Source organism: Mesocricetus auratus, unplaced genomic scaffold (assembly GCF_017639785.1).
Source record: "Mesocricetus auratus isolate SY011 unplaced genomic scaffold, BCM_Maur_2.0 Super-Scaffold_100676, whole genome shotgun sequence".
In the NCBI taxonomy this organism is placed as follows: Eukaryota; Metazoa; Chordata; class Mammalia; order Rodentia; family Cricetidae; genus Mesocricetus; species Mesocricetus auratus.
The window spans coordinates 28,143,530-28,169,892 of NW_024429266.1; the positions used below are offsets into that span (position 1 = coordinate 28,143,530).

At 38.0% G+C, this 26,363-nt stretch overlaps 1 protein-coding gene and 1 long non-coding RNA gene across 5 annotated transcripts in view; one reads left to right on the top strand and one right to left on the bottom strand.

The window, feature by feature from the left end:
* Kifap3 (kinesin associated protein 3) overlaps window positions 1-26,363 on the bottom strand; it is a 125,235-nt gene that overhangs the window by 59,177 nt on the left and 39,695 nt on the right. For all 3 annotated transcript variants that reach the window (XM_040737191.1, XM_040737190.1, XM_005071362.4), the window contains exons 11-12: window positions 7,632-7,732; window positions 29-137 (exon numbers count right to left, since the gene is read on the bottom strand). In XM_040737191.1, coding sequence (XP_040593125.1) covers window positions 29-137; window positions 7,632-7,732 — 210 coding nt within the window. The remainder of the gene's footprint in view (window positions 1-28; window positions 138-7,631; window positions 7,733-26,363) is intronic.
* Window positions 13,177-21,944, top strand: LOC121136595. Of its 2 annotated transcripts, none has more exons than XR_005873630.1 (3): window positions 13,177-13,430; window positions 14,149-14,227; window positions 21,468-21,944. It is a non-coding gene; the product is annotated as an uncharacterized LOC121136595 (long non-coding RNA). The 2 variants fall into 2 exon arrangements; XR_005873631.1 differs by lacking the exon at window positions 21,468-21,944 and adding an exon at window positions 19,486-19,536.

Here is a 26,363-nt window from a genome sequence, read left to right on the forward strand (position 1 = left end):
GGCTACCTGTGAACCTCTGTGCACTGACCTTCACAAATGAGCTGGACATTTCTCTTGTTAGCAGCAAGATTAATGCAGAAAGAAATCAGCTCCAAGTCAATTCGTTCATCTGAACATTCGAAGAGCATCTTCATTAACTAGCAAGAAACATAGTTGTATGTTATTCAAAATACAAAAACAAAGCCCAGAAGTAGAATGTATTAAGGCTTCTCTTAAATTAATTGGTGGAAATAAGGTAATCTACACTTTATCACAAGCAGGAAAGCTTTAAGTGTTAAATAGCCAAAATGAGAAAATAAGTAATGCATAACTAAATGAGCAGTATTAAATACAAATTTCCAAAGAGAGTAGAGAATGCTAGAAATATCAAATAACACCTCAGCACATTAAATATTGCCTGGAAGCTGAGCAGTCCAAATAAAGAAAGCAGCTCATATAAAAGTGACAAAAGAGCAAAGAACACAATTGTTCTGAAGAACTGAAGGAAGCCAGGCATGGCTGATGAAAAAAAGGCTGAGAAAGCAAGGAGCCAGATCCTGCAGCTCCTGTAACACATTAAGGACTCTGGGCTTCATCCTAAGGATACACCCAAATTACTAAATGCCTCTGGGGAGGAAAAGTGTCGGGAAAAAAAAAGTGCATGAATCAGGACAAACAATGTCCATTTTATTCAAAATCATACAGAAGGATTATGCAAAAATAATAAATGAATAGAATACCATAAATGTAGATAAAAACTCCAATGAAAATTATAGCTAGCCGTGTTATCATTCAGAGAGAAATAAAAGCGATGATTAGAGATATATTTAGAGAAGAGAATCAACGTGGGACTTAATAAGTGACTAGACATTGGGGCTAATTGAGAAATGGAATCAAAGATGACTCCTGGGATCTTTCATCGAGAATGTCAGGGATGATGCCGCCAACATCTAGTAAAAATGTTAGAAGCTAAAAAGGGAATAGCACTTTTGGTTTGACATTGGTAGAGTTTAAACTGCCAATGACAGTGTAAGTACAGGCATTCAGTAGGAAGCTATAATAAAGGCCTAATCTTATGTCTCTATTGGAGGTATAATGTGAGAAATTGCCACATACAGCTAATTTCTAAAACTGCACACTAGATATTGAAACTTGTGCATAGACATAAAATGAGAAAAAATTCAGATAGACAGAGATGAAAGAGAGGGTTTGTGAAGTCACAAACATGTCAGGAAAGAAAAGATAAGCTATATACGCCAATAGTGACTTATTTATTTTGTATATGTGCATGCTGTCTATGGGTGGGTGTTCACACGTGTGGAGGTCAGATGACAACCTTGAGGACTTTTCTTCATGACCCCTCTTGGTTTTTGAGACATGGTCTCTTATTGGAGCCTGGAATTCACCAAGTGACCTAGGCTGGCTGACCAGCATCTCCCCACGGCCTCCCTAGTGCTGGCACTGTCACCCAGGCGTTTTCTTTTTTAAAATATGGCTTCTTCAGATCAAAGTCAGGACTTTATGATTGTGTGGTGGACATTATACTAACTGAGCTATCTCCCCAGCTCTATGCCAGTAAGCTGTAAGTGAGCAGAGCAGACTTATGTGATTCAGAAAACACTCTTTTATGGGGAACTCAACAAGTTAAGCTAGTACATATTAAGTACAAATAGTTTTGGTAAGTCAAAGTTGCTTATGAGAGATAAAGATACAAATATATAAGCTTTATGAGATAGATATAATAAAGACATATCATATAAAACACTCTAAGACATATAACCTAAATATTTCCATGTTGTATTTTAGGATAATGCCTTTCAGAACATTACACTTTATTAATAAGGCTTATTATTAGTTTTATTATATTTTTATTTTTTGAGATTATAATTGCTTTATTTCCACCATTTCTTTTTTTCTCTCCAATTCCTTCCATGTACTCCTCTACCCCAACACACTCTCAAATTCATAACCCATTTTCCTTTAATAATTATTGCAATATAGCAAAGTGAATAAATTTTTATTTTAGAATTTGGTCTGCAAACTATGGTTTTAATTACTTTCTGCATGATTTCCAGGTATCTACAAAAAGGACATGCAGTTAACACAGACAAAATCAGCAATTTCTGTTGTTAGCAACAAATAGCTTGAAAACAGAATTAATTAAAAACACTATTCTATTCCAGTTGTCATGCACAATTCTAATAACATGGTAGTAATCTATATGCAGAAACACTTTAAGAATATCATGTCCTCCCCAGAGGGCAGGTCACAAACCACACATGTGTCACTAATGAATTTTTGAGTAAAAGATGATTAATACATAGTAATGTTGCACTATAAAAAGACCCTAAGTCAAAGACAAAATTGTCTTAATTTACTGGATATATATTTAACAGATTTGCTGTCTGCCAATTAAAAAATGTGGGCAATTATCCACTAATTAATATAACTATGTTTTCATGCTATAATTCAAAATCTGTTACTATCTTCCTTCAAACTTTTGCTAATATGAAACTTTTTATAGTGAAAATCTATAAAATTGAAGCAATGCTTTAAGAAGGTAAAATATTTATTGTAACAAATATTTACTTCAAATTACTCTTTGAAGTATGAAGATTATCCTTGAAAAAGAAGGTTGCAGGTGATATATTTAAAAGGTATGTATTAAAAATAATTTCCTTACTAAATCTTTTGTAGAAACAATCAGATGTTTTTAAAAGAATGTATGGTTTGAAAACTTTATTAACCCATCCACAAAACTGAGAGAAAATTTAAGTATGAGTGAAATGTATCCTAATAGAAAACCATTGCTTCATTATAATAAAAACACTCAAATTTAAAACCAAGAGCCACAGTGCAGTTGTCTTTAATTTGACTGCTACTCATGGTACTTCAAACATAAGGGTAATTACTGACAACTAGGAAATATTAAAACTAGATTTGTTCTTTTTTAACTGTCTGTTTTCATCTTTTACTAATCTAACAGGAAAGCACTAAAAGGTCTTCAGCCTGTGCAACGAAGAAGCAATAGTGTTCAATCAGACAAGTCCCATATTGAGTATCAGATACCAAAGACCCAAGACTGAAATCACTGTGTCTAGACTCTCTGGCACCTGACTTCACTTATTTACCAGTGACCAGAGGCCAACCCCCACAGCTCTCTGTATTCTCATACACCTCTACCACCCCACCCCCCTACCCAAACATCTTTGAATGATTATGCCAGAACTGTGCATGCCGCAGGAATCTCTTCTGACTGGCTACTCCCTAGCTCTCCTGTTTGAAGTGATGCTCTGGTTTCTGAACTCAGCAGATAATGGCAGCTAGAGCAAAGAGGGCTGTCAGAAAGGACGTTTACCAGCATTCAGCTAAAAAGAAGCATGTAGATCAAAGTGGGGCCAAACAGGACAACTGCGGTGGAAACATGTGGTTCCCTCTGACGACTCCTGCATGCTGTTCTAGGGCAAAATATTAAATAACACCATGACATCACTACCTAACCATGTACTTTGATTGGCCATTCTATTACCAATAAATTCTTTTATAAGCATCTGGATGGCATTTGCACCTATTTAAACAAAACATGTAGCTCAGAGGTCTAAATAACAATGAACTGTTAATGTGCACTTTTAACTATTATTAGACTACAACCATTAACTCCTGGTTATCCAAATATGCTTACCTGAAACAATCCACCCACTGAGCCCATTAAGATCATATATAAAAAAAAAAGATGACATGAACTTAAATTTTGAGAAATAATGACAAATAGGGAAAGAAAATGAGAACACATTAAATAACTACAGGCAATAAAGTACAAAGAAAGCAAAGTGATGAGAAACGCTGCATGTATAATCACCTATTCTGGACATGTAAGATTTTCAGAAAGTGAACTTTAACCTAATTGCATGGTTATTCTTTAAAAACATATAAGATTATGCATTATGAGTGAGTCACAAATGATGAGAAAGACTCACGTTTTACTACAAGTCATGCTTTTATTTATTTGCAGTCTAGAAGCACACATATGTCATCTTAAGTAATTAAGAATATAATCATATTAAACACTCTCTCTGATCACACAACAGTGATAACAAATCACTGCTGAGCTACTGCATTTCTGTCTTCAGAGTTATTATTGTTTTCTTGAAAAATGTAGGTGTCATACTTGAAGATCTTTATTTTTAATCTTTAAAGAAAAATTAATATCAATAATTCAAAAAGAACAGAACTCACATTGCCCTGAGGACCCTGCCTCTGTGACAGGGCTTTTTCTAGTACATAGGTCAATTGGTGTTCTGTCCTCAGTAAGTTTGTAGCCCACTGGAAGCACGAATGCTGCCCCTGACAGGAGGATATTTTTAATTTCTGAAGGAAGTACTCTTTTATTTAATTTTTGACTGCTTCCTAGTATTCTTTTATTTTGCAATAAGCAATGGATGACTACAAAAGCATTTTAGCTTTTATCTAAGTCTGCCAAAATTAGACAATGTGGAATAAAAGTTACAGCCTTAAATGGTACTTAAGGTATACATATATTCTAGTCTATCACTTGGTTTTATCAAAATATTATCTTATACTAAAATCTTTCAAAATAAATATAATTTCAAAATATTATAATTTGATATACTTAATCTCACTATTCAACAGTCAACATTTCAGAAAGATACAAGAAAACAAATGAAAACCCTCAAAATTGTCAAAACTTGAATGGATTTTAGGAAATTTGGCTCATGAAATACATGTGGCAAATGTTTTAAAACTTCCATCATCAACATGTGTGATATTAGAACACTCTGTCAAGTATACATAAGGAAGACTGGTTTGAAACGATAGGGGAATTTGTGTACACACCAAGTTCTAAGCTACACTTACAACCATGTCTAAAAATTACTCTTAAACACTCTTCTTTTTGAGTCATTTAAAGTTTCATATTTTATGTTTGAGACTATACATTCTCCAAGAGTCGGAGACCTCTAAATGCAATCTTTACTGTAACAAGTTTTCCACCTCTTCCTTGTTTGTGTTTATTTCCCTTTTAATGTTGTTATTTAAAAAAAAAACTAAATCTGGATAAAAAAATCATTCTTTGAGAGATTTTTTTGGCTGCTTTCCAACTAATATCCTGTAGTCAATGAAGGTCAGACATAAAGGAGACTGGGGAAGGAACACCCTTTGAAACTACAAAGCAGAAAGCTCTGGAACCCTTGGAGCCAGGCTGCAGTGAATCACCTGTAATCTCCCCTGGACAGGGCTACTCTGTTACTGTACACATGCTGGACAGCTTGATCACATTGTGCAGCTATCAGCTGACACAGTCACCACTGTGAGGACATGCCCTGTTGATAAGATGTACTGTGTCTTCTTTGAAGGACGTCCATTTGCTACAAATACTCACAGTGACTTTACCCACGAATGCAAGAGAACAATTCCTTCAAATAGCACATTTTTAAATGTGCATAAAGAAAATGTTAAAATTCCTGAAAAGCAAACTTTTAATTCTAACTTACTACAGTTGGATTAATGAAAAGAGAAATCTGAGCCAATTTTATGAGAAGAAGGAGTTGTGCAAGCAGGAGTGCTAAGTAGTACTTTACTAAGTGTGATCTGTCGTGTTCTCAAGTGTTTTCACAGCCTCTTACTTATTTTATCTATATATCTTCTGACTTTCCTTTTACTAATTTAAAAAACTCTTCCATAAAAATATAGTAAAAAGATCAATCAATGTTGCAAGCATCCAGGATTCACATTGTTGGAGCTTCATTACTGGTGACTAATGGATACAAGAGTGAGTCCATGAATGTATACCCCAAGAGTATAATCACCAAGTCTCCAGCTTTATAAAATAGATTAAAAATAAATATACTTCTTTGAGACCTACAGACCTAACATATGAAATATATCACACAGATGAATCACAGAAAACCATTCTTGAGAACAGTACTATAAAAGACAAAAGAATCTGGATAAAACATTTTGTCGTCACAGAATGCAATGTACTTAAAACTGTCAACATAAACTAAATTAAAAAGCATGGGACAAATGTGGAAAATATTTGTAACATGACAGGTAAACACTACAAAATCAGTCTTATTTATCAATAATATTAATATGCCACTAGAAAAACTGAATAAAAATTTTATACTATAGATGCTAAGCAGATGAAAATATGTTCACCTTCACCAATATTCGAATACATCAAAATTTCGAAGCACCACATTTTTAGAGGAATGATAATCATTATTGTTAAAGGTGAAATGGTGGCTGGAAATATTATCATCCTTTTTAGAAGGTAACTGGATCAATATGTAGACTCAGGGCTCATTCATTTTGACCTAGGTATCCTTCTGTTATGAACTGCAGCTAAAGACAACTCAGCGTATTAACACTCATGACTGCAAAGATATGAACAAGCATTCATGACTAATTTTATCATGTGCTTACATATGTTGATGCTTTTATGCAATAACATGGTAAAAGCTGAGCTTTGCATAATTATGATCATGAAAAACAATACTATATGACTATTAGAGACAGTTTGTGAAGAAAACTTAACTACATGAGTTTATTCAGTAAATAATTCCACATATGAAAATGTTATGTGTGATATAACCTAATATATTATCACTTTCATAATGCACAAGGGGGCTGGAGAGATGGCTCAGAAGTTAGGAGCACAAGCTGCTCTTCCAAAGAACCTGAGTTTGATTTCCAGCACCTACATGATGGCTCACAAATGTTTGTAACTCCACTTCCAAGGGATTGGACACTCTTTTCTGGCCCCCGTGGAGACAAATATGCAGGCAAAACTCATACACATAAAAATCAGTGGATCTTAAAAAATGTAGAGGAATGGGTACCAAGGTGTTAGCTATCACTGGGTATGGATAATAATTCTTATTTGTCACTGCTGAGACAGGCATTGAACACTCTAGGCAAGGGTGTTGCCACTACATTACATGCCCAGTCCTAGTTCTATACTTCTAAGTTTTTTGATAAAAACTGTACTATTAGTATTAAGAAGTATTTTAAGGAATAGGAGATATAAGACACAAGAGTGAAAGTACTGATATTTCCTTTTATTAAAGATTTATTATTTTGGTTTTTTAATTAGGTCATTGAGGATCATGTACAATCTGTTTTAATCACCTTCACCTGCTTCCCACAACTCCTCTCAGGACCACACCCTGTTCCCTATCCATATAACTTTGTATTCTCTTTATTTGCACCCATCAAGTCCAATTGTGCTGCTCACATGTTCTTCACTGTGTGGACTTCCAGAGGAGTATAACTAACTACCGGGCAACATTCTCAAAGGAAAGTGACTCTCTTCCAGCAGCTATCAGTTGCTAATCCATCCCTGATTAGAGATGGGATTCCATCTCTACCTTACCTTTCCATAACGGGATTTTGTCTGGTTAGAGTTGCACAGGGACATGTCCACTGTCATAACTGTGAGCTCACAAGTACAGCTGCCCTGCTGTGTCTGCAGGACACTTTCCCCATAGTCACCCACTGCTTCTGACTACTACAGTCTTCTTACCCTCTCTTCCACAATGATCCCTGAGCGTTGAGGACTGGGGATGGAATATAGACGTTCAATTTAGGGATGAGTATATTTCTCAAAAGCCTTCCTCACTTAAGATTCTTACCTGTGGTATGCAGTCAGTATATGCAAACATTGATTTAAAGCGGTCATCCATGCTTATATGGTAAAGCACACACATTGCTATTTGTTTGTAGTTTTCATTGCCTGGGAACAAAAAAAATCACGGTTATAATTATAGATGTCATATATATACATATATATATATCATACTCAAGTTAGTAAAGTTAGATACTAAAAACCTTTAAACTGCTAAATCAAATATTTATATAACCTTGACCAGGAAAGCATTTTGAGATCCATTTTTTAAATCTAAACTTTTGAATCACACTTATATTAGTTGTGAATTATCAAGACAGATGCCCATTTTTAGATGATGTAATTTGGGGGAAAATAATTTAATTTCTAGAAATTTATTATTGTACTCAGTAGCCTAGTATAAAGTAGATTAGATCATTGGTCTCCCCATCCTTACACATGAATAAAATATAAGATGAACATAGTTGATTTAAAGTCATTATGTATAAGATATTGTAAACAAGTGTATTCGAGTTGTAAATAATGAAACCTAGATTAACAGTAACTTGCTGAAACAAGTAGAATAGCATCAGTAACATAAAAAATAAAGTTCATCAGAAACTAAGAGCCATAAATTAATTATAGTCTGGGCAATGTCTCTGGAGTTCTGAGGTAATAATATTCTGGACTAGGGACTTCACTCAGTGTAGAGGGCTTGCCCAGCTTGTGTAAGTGACTCAGTTTGATGCTAATATTAGTATGTATAACAAGGTAATTAATAACAAGTGACTAATAGTAATCACATATTAAATATTTACTATGCAAAAGAGCCATATTTTAGACAGATGACACAGCACTGAATGTTATGAATAGTCTTCAATGAGCTTATCAGCCTTCACATGGGGAACCTTGAGCTTGGGGACAGTAGGCACCTTCCAAATAATATTAAAGCAGGCATTCCCAATGCCAATAATTTGAGGTCAAAACAATCTATAATTCATAGATTTTAATAATCATATTTTATATTTTGACATTTAATTATGCTTACCTGCCAGAGAAAATCATGTTTACATAAGTTTTTATGGTATACATGTGCAAAGGCAAAACGTTTTCAATTTTGCTTTCTCAGAAGGCAGGTATATCTTAGCCTGGCTCCCACCCCAAGGGAATGAACTACTACATCTTTTAAATTAGGCCGCAGGGGAACTCTCATACTCTATAAAGGCCACCATCTCTTGTTCTTTCAGTTATTTCCTACAAGAAACATGGGCCTGATGATATGATTTTCTCATCAGAATTCGTGAGCTATAAACTCTGCCCAACCTACTACAGCCCTCCTGTAAATGTTATTTATAACAGTTTTCTCTAATGGCATCACAAGCAAAAACAGGCTGCCAGCCATTGGTCTGCTGGCATGGCACTCTGGGTTCTGCAAATTTTGTGCAGAGCAGTGGACAGATGGAATATTTTGAGAAGTAGACTTAAATAATGGGATGTGAGTTAGCCAAATCTGTTCAAGTAATAAGGGTAGGTTTGAAAAAATAGCCCAGTTATTATGATTCCTTTGGCATTTATGGTTACAAACATGAATCATGATGAGCTCACTGGCTATTAATGCAGAGGGCATAAGCACTTTGATAGGATTTCCTCAGGAATTCACTGTTAACGAGCTGGATCATTATTTGAATATATTACTGAATCATCTTAGCATCTGAGCAGTCATTCTGCCCAAAATTGGTCATTCCCAGCTGAAGAGTGTTAATACCTTAACAAACTGGTCATTAACTCCAGTAACTGATTTTGGGGGAATTGCTGCACTTACAAAGTCCACTCCAGAGTTTATAAGAAGTATTGCCCCACCCCCTTTCTTTTTAAAGCAATTTACAGCTGTAGCTCAGCTAGAGCAGCTGAAGCAGAAGAAAAGCATTTCTGGGCCGCTCTCACAATTGATTTTCTGCCAATTACAGGATAAAATGCCTGCTGATCAGTTTTGGGTTTTAAAATGTCTTCATTTGTTCATCTTTGAAGTGGTCAGTAGAAACAGGACTCAGTCACTAATTTTGTAAGACATTGGAGATTTTCCATTCACAGATCACTCAAGCAGAAACATGAGTTTAGGACATTAGAATACAACCCCAAATTTCTGCTCTTGTTATAGACCCAGTTCAACATCACAGAACAGACTGAGAACACACATAATGAGCCACATTATTAGTCAGACTCTCATTCCCTTCTATACCCCATGCCATCTTTGTTCAAAGTAGAGCACTCCAAGCAAAGAAAAAATACGACTGGAGCACCTGTATTTAGAATAGTGCAGCATTAGGCAATATTTTATCTTGAAAACACTCTATGAATACAGCATTTTGCACTTAAACTAAGACTAAAACAGCATTAGAGTTCTTTTTTTTTTTTTTTTTTTTTTGGTTTTACGAGACAGGGTTTCTCTGTATTGTTTTGGAGGCTTTCGGTCCAGCCTGGCCTCAAACTCACAGAGGATCCGCCTGCCTCTGCCTCCCGAGTGCTGGGATTAAAGACGTGCGCCACCACCGCCTGGCTAGCATTAGAGTTCTTAATACCTACTAATAATACAGTATAAAGAAAATGCCACAGGATAAACCTACCTATCAGAAGCTATCTGCAGCAATTATTGAATACATTTATCATCTATATCAAAATATATTAAAATGCGTTTAAGATTATTATGAAAAACTATTTTTCTGGTATAGGGGATTGACTCTAAGACCTTAGGCATGCTGGATAAGCACATCCTCAGTCTAAAAATATCTTTATATTTCCATATAATTTTATGCTTGATATATATATATATGTACTATATATTATATGTTTGGTTTAAATTGGAATTTGGACAACCTAATTTTTAAGACTGCAATTCTATTGAATGGTCGTTTATTTTATAATACATTTATTGACAGCAGATATATGAGGACTTGAACAGATACAACACAACGCTTTTAAAGCAAGAGTTAAGAGGGACAACTGAAACTATCAGTACGGATGTTTAGCAAGGGTTTTGTGATAAACTGCTGTGTTCAGTTACTTATCAAAATGGGAAACAAAATTGAAAATCTAACAATAAGCTAGACATTAATTTAGGCAAATTATATAATAATGACCATTCCAAGTACTCTAATATTCAAAACTGATAGATTTCCATTCTCTTAAGTATGTTCAACTAGTTTATTTTCGACATGTCTTCAATTAGTTTATTACCTTGTTTACAGATTTTTATTATGCCCCCAAATACTGTAGCAACTTGTTTGTAATAAACCTTACAATAAGGCTAACTTCAGATACAAATGATAAAGACCAAAATAAAGCCCTTAACAAGAACTGCTTTTTAGCTCAAAATCCACACTACACACTTACTGTGCTTTGACCAAGTTTCACCATGTAGGATAGAGACACCCCAGGCAATATTCACACACACACAGTATTAGAACCAGCTGGTGATAGAGGAATCTTAGGAAAAAAGGTTCCTTGATTTAATTGGGAAAACAGGAGGAAGCATAAATTTTACTGCCATTAATAACTTCAAGCATCTCGATATGGTTCTAGCCCAGCCTGAAGGAGACATGTGCTTTTTGTTAAAGTGTTTGCCACATCTGACCCCTATTGGTTGCTCACTTGATCAAGCAAGAAATGCAGGTTTATTTACAGGATAAATGAGGCCTATTAAAACTGAACAATGCAGTAGTCTATGAGGAACTGCATTCTGAAGCAGATGTGTGAAATTCCCTAATAGTTTGGTAATAATCAGGCAAAACCAAGTTACCCTCTTTTTAAATTGACTTTAAATTTCTTAAAGAAAACAAACATAAAAGCAAACTAGTCTCAACTAGATTGGAAAACATTAATTTGACCATATTTCCAGTTTTTAATAAACAAGTCTAGAAAGGCTACTCCCAAAGCACTGTTTCTCTTTCACAAAATAGGCATTTTATTCATTCATTTATGATTTTGTTGGTAAGTAAATTAAAAATTAAACACACACACACACACACACACACACACAAAGGTGGGAGAAAATCAAAGGTAGTTGGAAAATAACTTTGCCAGTTTTCTTTAAACTCTATGACAGAATGGTCATAAGAAATAATCTTTGGTGTCTACGTGGTCAATTTTACAGTCCAACAGTACCTTCTGGTGATACCCAGAAATAGGGCAATTAGGTTTTTCTAAACTGGAGAAGTCAAACATTTCTTACTTACTTCTGACCTGGATTCACTCCCTACACGCTGATGAAATTTTTCTACAACCCAGTAAAACGCTCTGAATCCCAGAACACTAAACACAATCCAGGAAAAATAAACCAGGCTGTACTGTCACCCTGAAACCCAGTTCTGAGTCTGCTCACAGAGTGAGAACCACTGTATCAGTTAAAAGCCCTGTAAATAATATGTCTGCCTATGTCTGCCAATGAAGACTACGTTCCAACACCACTCATTGAAACCGTGCAATAGGCTCGATGCAAGCTTTGGAATCCCAAAAAAAGTTAGTTCATGTACAAACCAACCAAATAAATGACTACCTAGTTATAGCCATTAAACTATGAGAAACCAAGGTTTGTACAGAGAAATTTTATTCAAGATTTAAATGATGAAGAAATAAAAGAGGGGTAAAAACAGTCACTTTTCTAGGTGCAATGGCATATCCTATGATCCAACACTAAGAGGTCTGTGACAAGAGGCCAAGCCTAGACAGAAAGCAGGACAGAGGGGGAGAGGAGGAGAGGGCAAGGGGGGGGGGAGAAAGAGAGAAAGACACACACACACACAGAGAGAGAGAGAGAGAGAGTTTCATGTAAACAGTATTGAGTGCAACACCTGTACCAGAGATAGTGCAGCCCTGATGATTAAAGGAGAAAAATGTCTGAGTTAATTTTTTAAGTTAACTTACATATAGATTCATAAATATGTGAAAATACTTAACAAATGCTAGTCTCAAATTACACAATATATAAATCTAATTCTTCAATTTTAAGAGAAACATTCTAATTTTTGCTTATAAATGAGTTAAGGGTTATCCTGAAGCAGTAGTTAAGCACTGTAACTTCTAAGTATTTACTTTTTATACTTATTTTTAAATATGTGTTTCTGTGGGGTTACATGCACAAAACTGTAGGTGCCCCAGAGCCACAGGCATTACATTCCCTGGAGTTGGTGTTAGCACGCATATGTGAGCCACCTGACATGGGTACTAGGAATGGAACTTGGGTTCTTTGCAAGGGCAGTATGGGCCATCTCTGCAGCCCCACTTTTGAATACTTTTAAAGACCAATTTGCTACCCAGGCAGCAGTGGCATAGGCTTTAGGCTTTAATCCTAGCACAGGAGAGGCACTGGCAGGTGGAGCTCTGTAAGTTCAAGGTCCTGATCTACAGAGTTAGTTTCAGGACAACCAAGACTATACACAGAATTGCTGACTCAAATAAACAAAGAGAGGGAAAGAGACGGAGAGAGAAGGAAAGAGGAAAGAGAGGGGAAGGGAAAGAGAGGGGGAGGAGGAGGAACGAAGGGAGGGAGGGAGGGAGGGCGTAGCAATGTGACATCAGGATTCAAGGTTTAAAAAATGCCATTAAAATTAACTAGACATTGAAGCGTGAAGGAGACAAGACAAGAGGCCACACAAAATAGTAGGAATTGACATTTAAGGCAAAAGGAACAAGAACCAGTAATAAGGAATGATGAGTTCAAGGAACAACGGAGGAAGCCAATGTGGTGTCAGCTGAAGAGAGGGAGAAAACACTAAAGGATGCAACAAGAGACATGAGGAGGCAGTAGGCAGTATCTAACTCTTTGAGATACGTAAGTTACTGGAAGTTCTTGTTCTCTTTTGTTGTTGTTGTTCAGTCTCTTTTTTAGGTTTTTATTTCTTGTTTTATGTGTGTGTGTTCTGCCTGCTTTTACGTATGTGTGCCATGTGTGTCTGGACTTGTTACTTGTAGAGGTCAGAAAAGTGTGTTGGCTTTCCTAGAACTGGAGATACAAACAGGTTGTAAGTCACCATGCAGGTGCAGAGGACAGAACCCTAGTCCTTTGTAAGAGCAAGAGATGGTCTTAGGAGCTTTGCCTCTCTCCAGCCTCTGGTGGTGGGTTTTTAAGTAAAGAGGAATTTAACTTATCAACAGGATCACTCTCCATGCTGTGCTAAGAGACTGTAGGACAAGAGGGTAAACACATAGACCACTGAGAATGCTACTTACTGTGATGTTAAATCAGGACAAAGGCTTGTGGCTGGGACCATGGTCATAGTGGTTCTATCTTAGAAGGAAAGCAGACAGCTTGGATATTGAGTGGGAGAAAATAAAGGAATTAAGGGCGAATACCCCAGTTTAGGCATATTTAACTGGAAAGATGGAGTAAGGCTTGCTGAAATGAAAAAAGACTGGACATGGGTAGAGATCAGGAGCTAAGTTCTGAACTCAGTAAGCCTCCAGTGTTAACAAAACTTATAAATGATGACAACCGGAGTGGGGTCACTAGAGAGGAGGATGGTATCATGTATTATTTTATTTGTATTCAGGGTCATCTTTACAGACAGAGTATTTAGATGGATGACAAGTTACCGGAGGAACAGCACAACTAGAAGATAAAAATCCAAGGTAAGATCTGAGATATATTCTAATGTGTACAGACTGGGAGATGAGTGGAAGCAGGAGACTGAATGTGACTGGGAAGTTAGGTAGCAGGAAAAGTCTAAAGGCACCGTATCCTGGAAAACAAATGACAACAATACAAGGAGGAGGCAACTGCAGAAATGCTGTCCAGTAGTTTAGAAGTATGATGATGGGTATGTGCGGAGGCTGTAGGCGGAGAGAAAGGGGAGGGGCAAGAGAAGTGAGGTACAATGTACTCATCTTCATTCTCAGCTCATTTCCTTCTTCCTGTTTTATTGAAAAAGTGAAAACAAAACAAAACAAAAACAGCTTCCACAGCTACCCTGTGCAGTTGCATTTGCCTTTTCCCAATCTTATGGGTGAGCCAGGCCCTTTTCTGTAGGCCAGTACATCTGTCCCTTGCTCTGCTGTCCTGTCCCTTCTACTCCAGGCAGTGTCCAGGATAGGATTATTGATGACAAAGTGGAGAAGTAAACTCTCACCTAGTAGTATGTTAATCATCCAGAATTTAATGCATGATGTTGACCCACTAACTTAGGATCTCCTATCTCCATCTCCTTCCTCATGATGCCATGCCTCTTTTAATTCCATACACGCCAAGTAAATTGGAAAAGCACTTAAGGACAAAAACAAGGCAGGTGATCTAACAAAACTGTAAAATGTCTGGGTCAAATGAGAGGATTTGTGGCCTTTCCTACCAAAATGTAAAATTATTATTACTATTGTTTTTTTTTTTTTTTTTGGTTTTTACGAGACAGGGTTTCTCTGTATTGTTTTGCACACTGTCAATCCAGCCCGACCTTGAACTCACAGAGATTCGCCTGCCTTTGCCTCCCGAGTGCTGGGATTAAAGGCGTGCGCCACCACTGCCTGGCTGTAAAATTATTAATAATAATACGGATGGGGATATAAAACATTGAATGAATAAATAAATATAATACAAACCCCTCAAAATCTGAGAACTCATATACACAAAAACCAAGAAAATACATTCTGAAAAAAATCTGAAATGTCTTCTTAGTAAGATTTGAACTGCTAATTTGAAGGGGTGTATTACTACTACAGGGTCATGTGCACAGAATGAGTGGCAACACCTTTTGAGCTTTGATGCAGTGATTTTCAAAGTGTGGTCATAAGACTCAGTGAGGAGGCCTCAAAAATCCCATCATTTTAACAAAAGCTCTAATGCAGCACCTTCCCGTTTTTAAACTCTCATTTTCTTATAAGCTTAAAGCTTATTTATATAATATATGATACCAGAGAAGACGTTTGAGGGAGCTATCAGAGTCAGCTGTGTGCAGCAAGGCTGACTGACTATAAAGAGATATGCAAAATGCAAAACAGGGCCACTATTTGGGTGTGTGTGAGAGTAAAATTATGTTAACAAGTGGCAGGTTTATTTTCACAAATACAAAGATTCACATGTTTAAGATGAGACTTGTACATTTGTATACTTTTTTACTTGAATTTAACTTCCTTTGAAAATGAAGCTAACAGTTTAAAAGCTGATGTTAGAACTCAGAACATTGCTCAATTTAAAATGTATGCCAAAGCATCCCAGTGAAGTTATAACTTCACATAACAGTATGCCGGTAACCCTGTCAAGGTATGATTATTACTATTATTATGAAATGTACACTTCTTAAAACACAGCTGATACTGTATCAGGAGGGGTCCATGCTTTTACACAAGAACCAGTGTCATGATCAATCAGCCTCTTCAAATGATCAAATAATTGAGTACCTGGGCTTGTTTCTGTGCTAATGTTAATCTCTGACATATCAGTGTTTAACTTATAAAACATCCACGCAAAAGCCATAGAGAATCTCAACAAACATTTTCCTGGCGCACCAGGAAAGCCTTAAGCAGTACTTTCAAAAACAGTACTGTACATTCCCCAGAGCACTGATGAATGAATAGACTGTGACAAGGAATTTCCATGTCATCTCCCTAACTTGAATACTCTGACATAAGGAAGCACTCTCGAGACACATCAATGATAAACGTCTTAAGGAGTTTTGACAGATTCTTACATGAGCCAAAAAGAAAAAAACTCTTTAAACACTTAGAAAGTTAACACTACTGAAAGTCTGAAAACATCATGTAAGTAAGGGCACACTTTCTAACAGTTTGCATATCATCACCCACACTGACAGCAGCATGTGAGCCTCCAAATGGTCAGTTAGCAGACCCAGAAGCTCTGGTCAAAGTGCAGAGAGGACAGAACACCAAGGCTGCTAACTGACTTGGCTGAGCAAGAATAAGCAGAGGGTCCTCATAAATCATCAGGAAAGTAACAGAAGAAAAGAACTCAGTAAATCTGATAGCAGTCAAGAAATGGAAGACAAAGGAATTTTTCTTTTCAAGACAGGATTTCTCTGTATAGTTTTGGAGCCTGTCCTGGAACTCACTTTGTAGACCAGGCTGGCTTCTAACTCACAGAGATCGGCCTGCCTCTGCCTCTTGAGTGCTGGGATTTAAAGGGGTGTGCCAGCATGGTGTGGCTAACACTTTATTATCATAACCTTCATGGCCAAAGATTAAACATGTTAATATGCTACTAGAAACTCCACTGGGAAAGTTAGATTATTGCATTAGGAACTGAAGATTTAATTTTCTACACACAAAACCATTATGCTAACAAACATAATATCAGAAAATCAGGTATACATGAAATGCCATCTCTTTGAATGAAGCAGAGAGGGGCAATAAGGGAAGCAGGTTTGTTCATTAAAAATGTTACAAGTTCCATGCAGAAAGCATCAGAATATTATTACCAGGATGAAAACCCTTGAGGAATTAATTTGGAATTCATTTAAAAAATATACAATTCAAATAAGTTCAGTTGTCAGTTTCCAAAATCTCAGGAGATTAGAATAACATATCCATTATATGAGAGGGAAATTGCTGCTATCCACATGCTCCTGGTACAAAAGAAATGAGACATGATGGCCAAGCAGAGGGGTAAGAAAACTAAATTAAATGAAAATACACAGCATCTTGAAGCCATTCAGCAAGTGAAAACTCTTGAGTATGCTAGTAATATTTATAGCCTTGCACTATACATTATCTTCAGAATTGTAAACTTGAATAAAAGATAATGATAGCTATGAATACACAGCATAGCCAGCACTAAGAAAATGATTTTGCTAAAGAATATGAACTCTTATTCAGTTCACAGGGTAATTAAAAGTTGGGTAAAACACCTGGTATTTAGTCACTGTCCTAAAGACAATGTTATCTGGCACTATAGGAACAAAAGAATCTCAATAAGCACCTTTCTAATAGGATAAGAAGCCAAAGCACCCTGAATAACTGGGAGCCAACAGACTACCATTCAAGTAAGAACAACTTTTTATGATAATGTGAAATCCTACCTCCACCCACCAAAGCAGAAGAAATCACCCCATGGGAACTATGCTACTCACATGAAGACTTTCTAAATCACCTCACAGGGGCAGAAATGAAACAGTGATTAACAAGACTACAGCTTGCCCGAGATTGCATTGCTTATTTACGTATATGTCTTCCACTTCCCTAATTCTTTCTCTCTTTCCACTCTTTGGGCCACTGAACTCATTTATCTTTTCTTCCCAATGTGCTTCATCGATTACATCTCCTCTCACTGCTTTCACCACTTACCCTCAGATCAGTCAGTTGCCCTAAAACTCCAGTAATATTGCTTGATCACAGACACCGGTTCATGCTTTTAATCCCATCATTACCACTTTAATAGCACACACAAGAAAATACTTAATCACATCATTACCACTTTAATAGCACACAAGTACTTAATTTTAAGAGACTTGTTACAAATTAAAAGGCTACATCCCCTCAAAAACCAGACACTGAAACCTAGTCTTGAGTGTGAAGATGTTTCAGGGTGGGACTCTTGAGAGGAGAATACATCACTAGGTGAGAGTGCTGTCTGGGATGAACCATGCCAGGAATGCAGAGCAAAATGTGGGTAAAGCCTCCAATGGTAGTCTTCCCACCCACACACCAGTCAGGCACACATTCCTGTGAGAACTGACCTCCCCAGAGTGAAGGACATTGGTGAGAGATCACAGCACTTGCTTTTAGGGTAATAATCACAAAGATACACTGAAGAAAGCAAAAGACAAAGTTGTTTGTGTCTCAGTTTCCCTAAACACAAGCAGCACAGCATCTGAGGAAACATATTCCCCTTGTGGAATAAAGGGAATTCACTCTAGACCTCAAAGCAAGAACCTACACCATGTAAACCCACAGTGAAACACAGCACTGAACAGAGTTCCATGGCTGGTGTCCCAAATAGACCCTTTGGACTATGTATGCCTTGGCAGTCAGCAGATTGCTCTATTGTCCTTTCCTGGGTTTTATGCAGTAGGACAAAGAAAGGTTCTACCTTCTGGAGGGCAGAGAATTAAATGAAGCACAGATCCGTGCTAAGTGAGTGAAATCCAGCATCAGTGGATCGATCCAAACAGTCCTTGGCCCCAGGCTAATATCTACAGACAGAGCCTCTGAACCTGCCTGTTGGCATAATGAGACCGAAGACTCCAAGGAGACAGAATCACCTGTGGTTGGCTACAGAAGTCTCAGATTGGGTTTTAGTCACACAATGATCTCAACAGGCTCTGGATTCAGGTATAATCTAGTATTATGGTGTAGGTGATCAGGTGACTGCCAGTCTCATACATAATAGCATAATAGCAGAAAGAATCAATGTCTACTTGAGAGGAGGAGAAACAGCGAACAGATACAACTTTTATTCCTAGTTTAGGCTCAATCATTCCTAAATACCAAGTAAAATCCTGCCAAGCCTAAACAAAGGAAATGAATAAAAATGAACATCTGTGTCTGCCTTGGCTCCTATAAAGGTTCAAAATGGTAAATTATGCTTTTAAGACACTCATGCACGCCATCTTAAACAACATAGCAAGTTCACAATTAGGGCATTCTTGGCTTTGGGTTTGGTTTCTACAGCAGAAATAATGAAGGCACAACAGGTATGGACACATTGCGAACTTGTACTTAGGGCACCATCTAGTGGTGACATAGTAATAGTGACCATAAGGTTACAGAAAAAAAAAGATACCATAATAGAGGGAATCATTTTAGGTTTGAGGAGAGATCTGGCACTAGTGAGATTTCCAGAGATCTACAAGGATGACACCAACTGGCAAACTAAACGTGAAGAGACTACCTTAAATGCCCCTCCCTGATAATGAGTTTGACAACTACCTTATATGCCATCCTAGAACCTTTATCCAGTGACTGATGGAAGCAGAGGTAGACACTCACAGCTAAACACTGAACTGAACTCCTGAAACCCGGTGGCAGAGAGGGAAGAGTGATAAGCAAATGGGTCAAGACTGGGCTGGTGAAACCCAGAGAAACAGCTGACCTGAACAATGGTGAGATCTTGGACCCTAGACTGATAGCTGGGAGGCCAGCATGGGACTGATCCAGACCCCCTGAATGTGGGTGTCAGTGAGGAGACCAAGGCAATTTATGGGGCTCTGGATAGTAGATCAGTATTTATCCCTGGCACACAAATGGACTTTGGGTGCCCATTCCATAATGAGGGGAGGCTCTCTCTGCCTGGACACATAGGGGAGGGCCTAGATCCTGTCCTGAATGAAATGACAGACTCTGGATATCCCCCATGGAGGGCCCCACCCTCCCTGGGGAACAGTGTGGGGATTGGGTGGGGGGTTGGGGGGTGGAGGGGTGCAGAAGAGGAGGGGAGGGAGAGGGAGCTGGGATTGATTGACATGTGAAGCAAGCTTGCTTGTAATTTAAATAAAATAAAAAAAATTTAAAAAAAGAAGTCCTGGAAGGGAGGAACAGATGACAGGGAATAGATTTTTTTTTTTATGGTAGCATTAGTTTATTTACTTAATTCAGGCTAGACTTGAACTCATGATCTTCCTGACACCAATTCTGCACATCCCTCTAGCATGAGCCATCACTGCCAGTGGTATTTAGAATAATAGAAATCACCTTTACCATAAATTGTATTAATGGTAAATTGTAAGTCAATCATTTTGTTCTCTAATTATGAAATCAACAAAGTTACTCATGTATGTCCCTCTTAGGGTCCATTGTCCCCCGGAGAAGGAGAAAAGGACAAGATCTCCTGAGCTAATTGGGAGCATGGAGAGAGGAGATAGGGATTTAGGAGAAGGAGAAGGGGATAAGAGGAGGGAAAAGAGGAGGATATGAAAGAGCAGGAAGATTGAGTCAGGGAAGAATATAGGAGAGCAAGAAAAGAGATATGATAATAGAGGGAGCCTTTATAAGTTTAAAGAGAAATATGGCACTAAGGAAATGTCCAGAGATCTACAGGGTTGACCCCAACTAAGAATCTAAGCAATAATTCAGAGGCTGCCATCTTAGAGCTTTCATCCCGTAGCTGATGGAAGCAGAAGCAAACACCCACAGTTAAACACTGAGCTGAACTCCTTGAATCCAGTTGGAGAGGTAGAGGGAGGAGTGATGAGCAAAGGGGTCAAGACCAGGCTGGAGAAACTCACAGGAACAGCTGACCTGAACAAGGGGAAGCTCATGAAACCCAGACTGCAAGGAAAGGAACATAGAACTGTTCCAGACTCCCTGAACATGGATGTCAGTTTGGAAGTCTAGTTAATCTATGGGACCTCTGGAAGTGGATCCGTATTTATCCCTAGTACACAAATGGACTTTGGGAGCCCATTGCATATAGAGGGATACTCTCTCAGCCTAGGCCCTGTTCCAAATGATATGACATACTTTGAAGATCCCCCAAGGAATGTCTCACCCTCCCTGGGTAGCAGAAAGGGGAATGGATAAGGGATTGGCAGTGGGAGGGGAAGGAGGGGAGGAGAGGGAACTAGTATTGAAATGTAAAACAAGCTTTTTCTTATTTAAATAAGAAAAAGGAAAAACAAAAAGAAGTTACTCATGAACTTTTAATGCAATTGAGACCATTATTTATCAGAAAACAGGACACACAGAAAAGGGCAGTCCTTTAGTCCCACTCAACCTAATGTACAAGTTGTAAACTGCTGTTTACCCCCTCATAGGACTTTGAATATAGATTGTGCAAGGACATCCACTGTCTTTGACAGGGAAATCAGAATGGAGATGGGGATTGAGATTGAGAGCAAATAAATCTTGATGAGATATTAAGGTGCACATTGTGTATTTCTGAGTATTTTTGTACAGGAAGGTTTTCTTTTTTTTTTTTTTTTTTTTACAGGTTAAGTGAAGTTTATTCCGGGAGAATGCCCTTACACAAGAAGCTGGTGACTGCCTCAAGTTCCAGTTCCAAGGATTCACCCTTGCCCTCTGTGACCCAACCAGAAGCAAGAGAGAGCATTGGGGACTAGGACCCCAGACCCAGTCCTATCCTCTGTCATGTCCGCACCTGTGACCACGCCCATTGGGTGTGGTCAGTGCTACTGGCACAGGCAGGGTGGATGTCTTACTACAATTCCCCTTGTAGCCTTCGAAAAAGATTTGGGTTTGATATGAAACTACATACAAAGACAGCAAATATCAAGTATACTCTAGGAGAAGGAAAAGTAAGAACAAACACACTTAAGACCTAATCTTGTAGATAAAAGACATGGGTGGTAATAGTCTGTAATTCTCAGAAACATAGTTGTACAATGACGGAAGCTTCCCAAAATAATTTAACTAGGGCAATAACTTAAAAAAATGTAACTATATACATATGCACATATATATATGTATATATATATATATATATATATTGGTTTTTTACGAGACAGGGTTTCTCTGTATTATTTTGGAGGCTGTCGGTCTAGTCCGGCCTCGAACTCACAGTGATCCGCCTGCCTCTGCCTCCTGGGATTAAAGGCATGCGCCACCACTGCCCAGCCATATGCATAATTCTTTTTTTTTTTTACATTATACTTTTTTTTAAAATTTTAAATAGCTTGTTTTACATGTCAATCCCAGTTCCCTCTCCCTCCCCTCCTCCCGCACTCCCCTTCCACCCTCCCTCCCACCCTATTGCCAAATCCTTCCACATAGGGGATGTCTAGAGTCTATCATTTTACTCTTGGTAGGGTCAAGGCACTCCCCTAAGAGTCCAGGCTGAGAGAGCATCTCTCTTTGTGCTATAGGCACATGAAGACAGATTGTATACCAGGGATAGACACTGATCCACAGCTCAGAGCCCCATAGGTTGTCCAGGCCTTCTCACTGACACTCACATTTGGGGGGTCCAGATCAGTCCCATTCTGGCCTCCCCACTGTCGGTCTGGGGTCCAAGAGCACTCCCCTGTTCAGATCAGCTGTCTCTGCTGGTTTTGCCAGCCCATTCTTTGCCAATTTGCTCATCACTCCTCTCTCTCTGTCACTGGGTTCCTTGGGTTCAGTTCAGTGCTTAGTTGTGTGTTTGCCTCTGCTTCCATCAGTCCCAGGATGAAGGCTCCCGGATAGTTATAGACATCAAGTTCATTATCAGGAATGGGCATTCGAGGTGGTCCTTCCACTATTGCTTAGCTTGCCAATTGATGTTATACCTTTAGATCACTCGAGGTCACTCTGGTGCCTGATCTGTCTTCGATCCTATGATTCCCTCTTCCCCCTATTTTACCCCCACCCCCTCAACTTCCTGTTCCCCCATGACCAACTCCCTTCCTCTTTACCCCCTCTATTCTTCCCAGGTCCCACTACCCCCCCCCTAGCCCTGTTCCCCATCCATTCAGAGGATCTTGTCTCCATCCTCTTCTCTTGGGTACTATGCATATATGCATATCTTTTAGGTTCTTTCCTGTTTCCCAGACTCTCTATCTGTGGAAGTGCAGACTGGCACTATCCTGATCCATATTTAAAATCCATATATGAGTGAGTACATACCATGTTTGTCTTTTTGCGACTGGGTTACCTCACTCAGGATGGTTTCTTCCAGTGCTATCCATTTCACAGGGAATAGATTTTATCTAATGGTTAAGAGCATAGACATTCATGCTATTCCAAGAAACAACATCAAATTTCAGAGACCTATTTTCTCACCACATGCACACAATATGGTGCCAGAAATCAAGCAACTGCTGTTTATGAACCCATGGCAAACTTAAAACTGATATTTTCTGAGAATTCCAATTCAAGTAAACAGAAAGAAACCTGTAAGAATGTGTAAAGCAAATAAGCAGAGGGAATAAAGTAACAAAATCCAAACAAGTCCTTGAGCTGGAAAGCATGCTAAACGACATGAAAAGTGTGTCACAAGCATCAGAAGCGAAACAGGTAAGTTCAAAGACAGGCTATGTGAAGACACAGTCCCAGGAGTGAGCAAAGGAGGAAGATGAACTTGAGACATCTCAAAGAGCAGCTGCTGGGGTTACCAGAATAAAACAGACTTGAGAAGCCAAGGCAGTAGAAAGTTTATTCAAAGACAATAACAGAAAACCTCTAAACCCAGAAACAAATTCAAATAGCTAAATAAAGGTCAGAGATCATGAGTCAAATTCACATCAACTACATATAACATAACATGTAAGCAAGCTTTCAAGCTTAAAGACAGGATTCTTACAGAAACCAGATAAAGAAACAAACAATACTCAAAGGTATCCCAAGTTATCTGACAGCAGGCTTACAGCAAGGCTCACACAGACAAAGCAGAAGAGAATGACATGGAAATTTTATGGTATTAAAAGAAGAAAGCCTGATAAAATAATAACTATGTTAAGAGAGAGGAAATATTAAAAAGAAGTAAATGAGGATATGAAGAAATTCAAAATGCAGGGAAGGTTGGAATACAAGCATACATTTTTATTTGAAAATAAGACAAGAATTACAAAGGGAAAAAAATTCCCAAAAAAGTTATATAATGGCTATAGGAAATCATGTCATGAATAATGACATTAAATTTAACCAATTACATTCTCCAAGTAAAAAGCAACAACGGAATTTATTTTTTTGTGTGTACAAGTGTTTTATCTGTATATGTGTATATGCACCTGCATGTGTGCCTGGTACCTACAGAGGTCAGAAAAGAACATTAGATTCCCTGGAATTGGAGTTACAGATGGTTGTAAGCTATCTCAGAATTGAATTGAGTTCTTTGCAAGAGCAAGAAGTACTCTGAATTGCTGGGGCAACTCTTCAGCCCCAACAATGGACTTTTTAAAAAAGGCACAATTAAGACTTGAAAGATGGCTCAGTGGGAAAAGGCATTGTCATTGAGCTGAACAGCCTGAGTTCAATCCCTGGGTCCTACCTGGTGGAAGAAGAGAGCCAGAACTTGTAAGTTGTCATCTGATCATCATATGCACAATGTGGAATGCACATGCGCATCCTACCACACATGCATATGTGTGCATACATGTGTACATACATACATATATGCTAAAACATGCAACAAAAATGGATAGGCTCAATTATATGATGATTACCACCAAGGACACATAGATACTAAAAGTTAAGAGGAAGAAATGGGTGTGTCACACAAATAGATTCTAAAAAGGAGTTATTTTAGCACCTATGTTTATATCAGAAGAGGTAATTTTAATGAGAAACAGTAAAAAGAAGCATGGAAAGTCATTCTATAATGGTAAGGGAATCATCTGTAGAAAGAGAAAAACAATCAGAAACATATGGTTATCAAACAAACACATAAAGCAATCATAGATCAGCTTACGACTCACAGAGACAAAAAAGCCAATATAGAGTCTCAAGAGTTAGCCTCTGCCTGATAATCAATGGGCCTAAAAGACATCTATAGAACATGTCACCCAAGAGATGCAAAATCTATGTACTTTTCAATGACACATGGAACACTCCACAACAGATCATATAGTAAGCCACAAAACAAATCTTTACAAATTAAAATAAGGAAGACATCAGTAACTTACTCAATCACAATATAATAAAACTATAAGTCAATAACAAGAGAAACCAGATAAAAACATAGAAATTTAACATACACAAACAACTAATCAGTCAAGGAAGAAATTAAGAGGGAAATTTAACATGATTCAAAAAACAAATGTAGTAAAATGGCAATCTTGCCAAAAGCAATCTACAGATTCAATGCAATCCCCATTAAAGTTCCAGCACAATTCTTCACAGACCTTGAAACACTTCTCAACTTTATATGGAAAAACAAAAGACCCAGGATAGCCAAAACAACCCTACTCAACAAAGCAACGTCCGGAGGAATCACAATCTCTGATTTCAAGCTCTATTGTATAGCAATAGTCCTGAAAACAGTTTGGTATTGGCACAAAAATAGACAGGTAAACCAATGGAATCGAACTGAACACCCAGATATTAACCCATACACGTATGAACATCTGATCTTCAACAAAGAAGCTAAAAATATACAATGGAAAAAAGAAGGCATCTTCAACAAATGGTGCTGTGATAACTGGATGCTGGATGTAGAAGAATGTGGACAGATCCATGTCTATCGCCATGACCTTAACATAAATCCAGTCACACTGAACCTCTTAGAAGAGAAAGTGGGAGGTACTCTTGAATGAATTGGTACAGGAGACCACTTAACATAGCACCAGCAGCACAGACACTGAGGTCAACAATTAATACATGGAACCTCCTGAAACTGAGAAGCTTCTGCAAGGCAAAGGACACAGTCAACAAGACAAAAAGGCAGCCCACAGAATGGGAAAAGATATTCACTAACCCCACATCTGACAGAAGGCAGATCTCTAAAATTTACAAAGAACTCAAGAAGCAAGTCTCTGAAGCACCAAAGGATCCAATTAAAAAGTGGGGGATTGAACTAAATAGAGAATTCTCAATAGAGGAGTCTAAAATGGCTGAGAGACACTTGAGAAAGTGCTCAACATCCTTAGCCATCAGGGAAATGCAAATCAAAACAACTCTGAGATACCATCTTAATCCTGTCAGAATGGCTAAAATCAAAAACACCAATGACAGTTCATGCTGAAGAGGATGTGCAGAGAGGGGAACACTTGTCCATTGCTGGTGGGAGTGCAAACTTGTACAGCCACTTTGGAAATCAGTATGGTAATTTCTCAGGAAAATGGGAATCAGCCTACCACAAGACCCAGCAATTCCACTCTTAGGCATATACCCAAAAGATACATATTTATACAACAAGGACGACTGTTCCACTCTGTTCATATCAGCATTACTT